At 37.7% G+C, this 7,956-nt stretch overlaps 1 protein-coding gene across 3 annotated transcripts; it reads left to right on the top strand.

The window, feature by feature from the left end:
* Positions 1-2,277: 2,277 nt before the first annotated feature.
* On the top strand, positions 2,278-7,683 carry LOC142660547 (phosphatidylinositol polyphosphate 5-phosphatase type IV-like). Of its 3 annotated transcripts, none has more exons than XR_012850517.1 (12): positions 2,278-2,754; positions 3,127-3,218; positions 3,440-3,564; positions 3,837-3,956; positions 4,937-5,032; positions 5,144-5,305; positions 5,482-5,597; positions 5,806-5,942; positions 6,149-6,256; positions 6,924-7,058; positions 7,178-7,263; positions 7,351-7,683. XR_012850517.1 is itself a non-coding variant. In XM_075837163.1 (10 exons), exons 1-9 carry the CDS (start codon positions 2,440-2,442, stop codon positions 6,222-6,224), a joined length of 1,239 nt encoding a protein of 412 aa, XP_075693278.1. In that variant the 5' UTR covers positions 2,278-2,439; the 3' UTR covers positions 6,225-6,256; positions 6,924-7,108. The 3 variants fall into 3 exon arrangements, 1 of the variants encoding a protein (XP_075693278.1); XR_012850518.1 differs by having other exon boundaries at positions 6,132-6,256; XM_075837163.1 differs by lacking the exons at positions 7,178-7,263; positions 7,351-7,683 and having other exon boundaries at positions 6,924-7,108.
* The last annotated feature ends 273 nt before the right edge of the window (positions 7,684-7,956 follow it).

Raw genomic sequence — 7,956 nt, 5'->3', positions numbered from 1 at the left:
AGATCACACTAAACATTTCTAGAGGTACAAATCATACAATATCATCAAATTCATATTCCCAATACAAGTTATAATAACCTGAATAAGATTATCACTATCTCCCTGCTGTGTGCACTGATGTTCTCTAAAAAGAGTCCCATATCAGTTTGCAGGTTAAGAGAAGTATAAATCAATAGGTAACATACCCCAGGTGGATCTGCAGCGCTACCCCAACGTACGTTTCGCTTCAGCTTCGTCAGGAGAGTGAAATGATAATTTATCAGATGTTCAGCAGCTGCAGATCCTTACAGATTGTAATAACTATACACACACTAAACCGACTGTGAGAGATGAACATTACAAGTTCTATGCACCACGAGTGACCCATATGCCCGACTTTTATCATATATTATGGGATTTAATTCTATTCCTGAGCTGTAATCTTGGCAGTGCTGGGTAAGAGTCTGACCACAGACAAACATTATGAATATAGAAATTGCATTAAAAATGTACATAAAAATCAAACAATAAAATGAATGGTGAAGCCATACTGATATATGTAAATGATAAGTGTGGTCATAAAAGCAGCTCACACCGGGTATATCTATTGTGATGTCACTACTATAAAAAATTATAGTAAATCCATATTGAAATATGCAAATTATTGGTGTGGTCATAAAAGCAGCTCACCTCGGGTATAGCTATTGTGATGTCACAGAGCGTAGGTATATACTATGGTGCTGGCCACAGATCTGTCACTCATCAGTTGGATGTGACCGGTAAGTTCTCTACCAATACTACATCTGTACTTCTCGCTAATCAATTTGTTTTATTAGGAACATTGAATTATTCAATTTCTAGAAGATATTGTGTGATAGTGGTAGTAATATGATATTAGTGTGCAATTAAATTGCTCAAGTATCTTAGATGTGCAGGGTAAATGCACAAAATTTGAGCTCCCTTATTATCATTATGTATACCACTTGTAAAGGAGAAATTTCAATATGGTCATATTAGAGGACTGTATATTAGGGGACTATATTTCCTTATATTAGTGTAGGTTCACTAGAAAAAATTATAAGCAATTTAATTAAATTCTGAAATTTGATCAATTGATATAAAAATTATTTGGTGGGGAATTGATACTGGTCTGGGGATATTTGTCATGGTTTGGGCTAACATCCATGGCTTTGTAACGGGAAGTACAACAAGCTTATGATGGTGTAAAGGGTCAGCTGTCCACATCCTTTTGGCCACATAGTGTACCTTGGGTTTATGTATTGTGATGTCACTACTATTAAAAATAATGATAAATCCATATTGAAATATGCAAATTACGGGTGTGGTCATAAAAGCAACTCAACCCGGGTACAGCTATTGTGATGTCACAGAGCATGGGTATATACTATGGTGCTGGCCACAGATCTGTCACTCATCAGTTGGATGTGACCGGTAAGTACTCAATCAGCGCTACGTCTCTAGATGAGTCTCATCTATCAGTTTCTTTATAAATATTTTATTCTTAGGTACAATTCTGCTGTGTCTGCCATTTAAAGTTTAGTTTATATTTGGAATACTTATACTAATTTACTAAGAAGTTGCTAAATGGCAATATGGCGGCCTGTGACTTCTGCTCCATAGACAGAATGCAGCTTGCAGACAAAAATTGGCATCTGTATTCTGCTGGTAAATTGATAAAGCCACCACAAAGAAAGGGAATGTGAATGTCCCGCAGCCCTGAGAACTTATTATTAGTTTATAATAGGAGTAATTCTCATAATAAATATTTACTAGGGAATTACTAATCATGCATTTTAGGTTCTCTACTTATGTAAAATACGCTATTATTATTAATAATTACTAGTATAAAAATATTAGGGAAGTGATTTAATACTAATACTGTATCCTCAATAGCAATTGTCATTTTTCATTAATATATATATATATATATATATATATATATATATATATATATATATATATATATAATGTAATATTGTCTATATCAAATTACAGAGGTTCTAAATTATGGTTAGTATCTCATATAAAAATTACATAAACCCCGGAAATGTCATACAGTGTCAATTCAACAACCAATACATTGTTCCAACATCCAGACCCCAAGCAATGTCATTCACAGCTGGTCCAAGAACCCAAGACCCCAAGCAATGTGATCTTCAAACACTTCTGATTGACCAGATCCTGTACTTGGAATGCCGCTTTTATAACTAATTTCTCCAGCTGGTTCCCTCAAAGTTTTTTCGCTAACTATTTCTTTCTCTGGTCATTCTAGATCTTGCTGTTGGATTGACACTGTTGGATTACTGTGTTGCTCTTACGGTCAGCGATTTGTCCTATTTTCAGAGAACTAGAGGCAATTAGTTAAATTCAATCTTTACTGCCTCCTGGTTTTCTACCACGGACATTGGTACAGTTTTGCACCCGGGGCATTAAACAACCATGCCCTTTTGGAGAAAAACAAAAAAATATCATGTCTCTCAGATTCCTGATAAAGGAAATCTGATGAAAGAGATACCAACAATGGAAGAGCCTAACATCTCGCTCCAGAAGTTTTCTATCATCAAAGATATGGCAGCTGAAAAATGCAGCGATCCAAGTCACAGCAAATCTTGTGACATTGGCTCAAAGAACACCAAGAAGAGCGCAATCAGGAGCTTGGGCAGCAGCGCTGTGATTGGCGCTAAAGAACTGGATCGCTGTTTCCCAAATAGACGGCTGAGATTATACGTTGCCACCTGGAATATGGAGGGGAAGGTGAGAAGTAATGTACAATATCTATTGTGACCCATCAGTGTGTCTGATCTACAGTTGGATAAATTGGGTCAGTAACCATGTGTCTTTAGTTTGCAGTTGGATATCACATAGACATATTATATCCTACCCTAGGCCCAAATTTTCTAAACATTTGGGCCAATCACTGTTGCTGCACACACTGCAAACTGTCAAACTAATAACCTATGTCTTTGGAATGGCAATACCTCCGATCCTAAGACTGCAGCCCTGGCCATCGTCTATAAAGACTAAAATCCAATTCGATCAGATAGAATTTTTTGTAGGCGATATAGAAGATGTCAGTTTGGTTGGTGCTCTGTGTATACATTATTAATATCTTCATATTTTGAGCAGGAGTTCCCACAAAATCTAGAGGATCTGCTGTTGCCATCAGATGACACCAAGGACATTTATGTAATTGGCGTTCAGGAAGGATGTCCAAACAGGTAAGTCTTCTCAGGTTGTCTTACAACAGTCTATGTCTGCAGATGGACTACAGGTCGGCTGATTGAAATTCTCTCTCGACCTTCTACTTAGTATAGGATCGCTCCTTAATTTTCCTATTTAACCCCAGAGGTTATAATATTGATTGTTTGTTAGATGAGTTGAGTATTTTAATCTGGTGTCATTTATTAATATGTAAACTTGAAATTGTGTCTTCTTGTAGACGGGAATGGGAGATAAAATTACAGGAGACCCTTGGTCCGCACTACGTGCTATACCACTCATCCGGGCTCGGAGTCTTGTATCTCACCATCTTTATTCGACGGGAGCTGATCTGGTTCTGCTCAGGTAAGATTGACTTTCTTACATCTACATAATAAGTCCTAATTGAAGTCATTAGTTGGAACTTCTTATTTAGTCATTAGAACTAGATGTCTGAGAACCCAACTCTCAGATTCTTCACTGTGGAGTATTGGAGATCTGAGAGTTTACTCCACAGTTACAAAGTGTGAAATGATGTTGTAGTAATATTTCCAGCGTTTAATAGGAAAATATCTCTGTATCATTGTTGCATGTTGTACTATTAACCACTGACCCTTCTCCTTGTGTTTCTTATACAGAGGTAGAGCACACCCATGTAACAACCAGGCTATTCCACCATGTAAAAACTAAAGGAGCCTTGGGTGTTGCCTTCACTGTCTTTGGGACATCATTCCTGTTTATTAATTCCCATATGAGATGTAAGTATGTCTGTTATTAATATATGACTATGTACAGTTTTACTGTGTATAAAAGTGCTGCTGTTTCATAAAAAAACTATAATATATGAGATGATATGAAAAGATCTGTACTATTAATGTTTTGGTGCAAAATTAAAGGTTCTTCCTTATTTGGTCAAACTTCTTCTAATCTATCAAACGTATTCTATATAGTGAGAGACAAGTAATAGTGGAAGGATTAACGGCCTAATGTCCTTTACAGACTATTAGGCTGGGTTCACACGACCTATTTTCAGATGTATTGGAGGCGTTTTACGCCTCGAAATACGTCTGAAAAAAAAGCCTTGAATACGTCGGCAAACATCTGCCCATTCATTTCAATGGGTTTGCCGATGTACTGTGCCGACGACCTGTAATTTTACACGTCGCTGTCAAAAGACGGCGCGTAAAATAACAGCCTCGTCAAGGAAGTGCAGGACACTTCTTGGGATGTAATTGGAGCCGTTTTTCATTGAATCCAATGAAGAACAGCTCCAAATTACGTCCATAATTGACGCCTCGCAAAATGCGAGTACGAGCATTTACGTCTACAATCCAGGAGCTGTTTTCTCCTGAAAACAGCTCCGTAATTTCAGCCGTAACTGACGTTATCGTGTGCACATACCCTAATAGAAATACTGTATCCTCTGTCAAGAAAATGATTGTGTCTTAGATTTACAGTAACAGAAATATCAGTGTGTCTGGTGTACAGAGTGCGGACCCACATCATGGAACTCCACCAGTCTCATCTTCTAAAATGTTAATAGAAATCCTATTAAAATAAATACTATTTGCAGAAAATTCATTGTTGAGGGAACATTCAGACTACACAGCCCAAGAAGTAGATATGATACCTAGATAATATATGATAAAGAAACCTATTGTCAGAGAAAACTTAAATATGGTGGTTGTCCTAATTCCAGGAGGTCATATTTACTGATATGTATATTTTTGGTTGGCAGTTGGGGCAGTCCACAAGAGGATCCAGGACTATAAAACCATCACCGAGGGTCTCCGTCTGCCTCAAATTATTCCGGAAAGAATAAACTCCAATGCCTGTGAGTATTACATATGTGGTTGAACCTATCGATTCCTTTATCTATTTATCTCCATTGAGTCTAATGCAGTCACGTGGTCTAATTGTGTCCTGTGTTTTTTTCATTCTACAGTGGACGTCACCAGCCGCTTTGATCGGGTTTTTTGGTTTGGGGACCTCAATTTTCAACTAAAAGAGGACAGAAAAAACGTGGAATCTCTTCTGAAAAACATTAAAGGAAGAGATATGTCCAGTCTCCTCAAACACGACCATCTGAATGAAGCCAAGAACAACGGTACAGGTACTAGTAGACAGATCTCTATCACCCCTCAGCCATTACCACATACACCTCGACAGATCAATACAAATCACTGTCATGATGGTGGATATGTTCACCACATTCTTATATAGTCCTACATCTCTTGCACATGTTTTTAATACTGACATGTTTTTTTTTTCTTTTAACTTAAGGGTCCATATTTGTAGGGTTTAAGGAGCACACCATTGAATTCCTTCCTACATACAAGTTCGACATTGGCACAGAAACCTACGATACATCAGAAAAGCAGAGAATTCCATCATATACGGTAAGATATCTTATTTCCAGGTCTACAGAGCTAAAGAAACAATAGATGTCATGGATAGATTTTCAAACCTTAAATGCAAGAAAGTCTCAAAATTGATATTACTTAAATAAAATAGGCCGAAATGTTCAGTCTATGATGCTATGAGGTTTATAAATAAATTATAATATGATTGCACTGATGATATTTGTTATTTTCATGACCTCTACAGGACAGGGTGTTGTTTAAGAGCCAATACGAGGGAGATGTGCGAGTCCTGAGATACGACTCATGCCCTGTTTCGAAGACCTCAGACCACCGACCCGTTTTTGGCATCTTTGAAGTAAAGCTCAGACCTGGTTCAGATGAGTAAGTCATGTCCATGTTGTTGGTATGATCCTTTCAGTAGCCGCCATTACTACATGGGCCTTATAGCAGAGCTCACACTTTGGGGCAGGTGGCTGTATACATGGGTGACAGTACTGGAGTAATATAGGATGTGAAACTAAACAATTATTGTGTGGTTACCCGCTAACATTATCATATGTCTTACATCAGTATATTTCTCATTCCAGCATCCCATTGGCTGGTGGAAGCTTTGACCGCAAGATCTATTTGAAGGGCATTAGGAGGTTAGGACAAAAAAAGTAGCTGCGTCTGTTCATGTCCTGACAGCACATAAGGTGAGAGCATTGTACTTGTCTAGTATGTTTGCTGTGAGAATGTTCTTCCATCTCTTAAGTCTTCCTCTGAATCTGTAATTTAATTTATCAACCAACATAAAGAAATTGTAAATAAGTCATTCTATCTTCTAGTTAAATTTTCTTGTTTTCAGATATTTTTTTAATTTCTAAATGAAGGTTGTGGGTTTTAGAGGAAACCTGTAAGCATGTATATAGTATAATAGATTGGTGGGAATTTATTAAGACTGACGTTTCTTACACCGGTCTTAATATAAAAAAAACTTGGAGTAAAATGTGCCTAATTTATTAAAACGCCCACACCTTAATAACTAATAATCCATGTTATTATGATAAATGTGTCGGCCGCTGATGGCTCTGCTCCTCCAGCTACTCTCTGTCCACTTTTTAGAAAAGTGCCATAAGCGCAGAAACTACACAGATCACAATTTTTACCGCAAATTGTGACTTTTGTTCCGTTTATAACTTTTCTACTTAAAAAAAACTGGCATAGAAAAGTTAAAAATTGTCCCCATTTGAAGTGTCTTAAAGAATCCTGCCACTAGGATGGATGGATAAACTGTATTTTATGGTGCATTAGCTTCTAAGCAAACATGATAGATACAAGGAACATTGTTATGGATGTAAGACATTACTTGGCATCTTGCAGGACTCCTAAGGAACATTTACCATCTCAGGTGCATAAAACAATGATTTCACCTTTGTGAACATCAGAAAGTTCCTGTAACATCCTGAACAGCGCAGCTTTAGATCAAACCCACCGCTTGGATCAACCATCTTCAAGGTTTGTAGTGTAACCCCCAGGATCTAATAGGAAAATCCGCAATAAAACATCTTCTATATTTTGTGCCTGCTAAGAAACACACATTAGTAGAGCATTAATAGCAAATATTTCTCTTGCAGCATAAACATAAATTCCGCGTTATATCTGGCGAGAACAGCGCTCCCTGTCACCGGAGGAGCCGCCATCGTTGCTGATAGAAAGAAAGGTAAGTTCCTCTAGATATGTCCTCTCTATATTTGTTAAGCAGCCTGAATAATGAATATTTAATAGGGTTGTGGGCTTCTCCCTCCAGAGCAAGTCAGCAGATATCAACAGAACATCAACATCAATGCCAATAACAACCAAGGGCAGAACCCGCCATCTTACAAGTATCCCAATGGCGAGACTTAAAATTGTCTACATCTGTCACGGAAGAGACATCAGTGTGGTTATCGGGGCATCAATGTCACCCAGAAGACCAGGCCCAGAACAGGAGAACATGTCATCTCTTCCTGTGTCTCTGGAATACAGATTTACCACCCCTTACTGATATTACAGTATATACTGTGACATCTTGCATTGTTTTTGCTGGATCTTGTATAACATCATCTTTACCATCTTATATTTTGATCAACAAAAACCATAAATAAATCTTTAACATCAATCCATAAGTGTGACTGGTATTTATTAGTGTGTTCAGTGCCCGGTTGCAACTTACCACGGAGTATACAATTCACTTAACCGACTCTTCACAGCGCTATTTGTGTGACATCGCGTTTAATCCAGTGGTAGGTGACAGGACATTGTATCATATGTACACAATCGAGAGAGTATGGAACGTGCCGCCATATGTACTGGATTAGATCATATGTTGGAAAAAAAGTGACAGGAGATGTAAAACAGTGATATATTTGATAGT

This window comes from Rhinoderma darwinii, chromosome 9 (genome assembly GCF_050947455.1).
Source record: "Rhinoderma darwinii isolate aRhiDar2 chromosome 9, aRhiDar2.hap1, whole genome shotgun sequence".
NCBI classification, from domain to species: domain Eukaryota; kingdom Metazoa; phylum Chordata; class Amphibia; order Anura; family Rhinodermatidae; genus Rhinoderma; species Rhinoderma darwinii.
The sequence above is the reverse complement of the archived record's forward strand: the minus strand, read 5'-3'. Positions and strand labels throughout refer to the sequence as shown.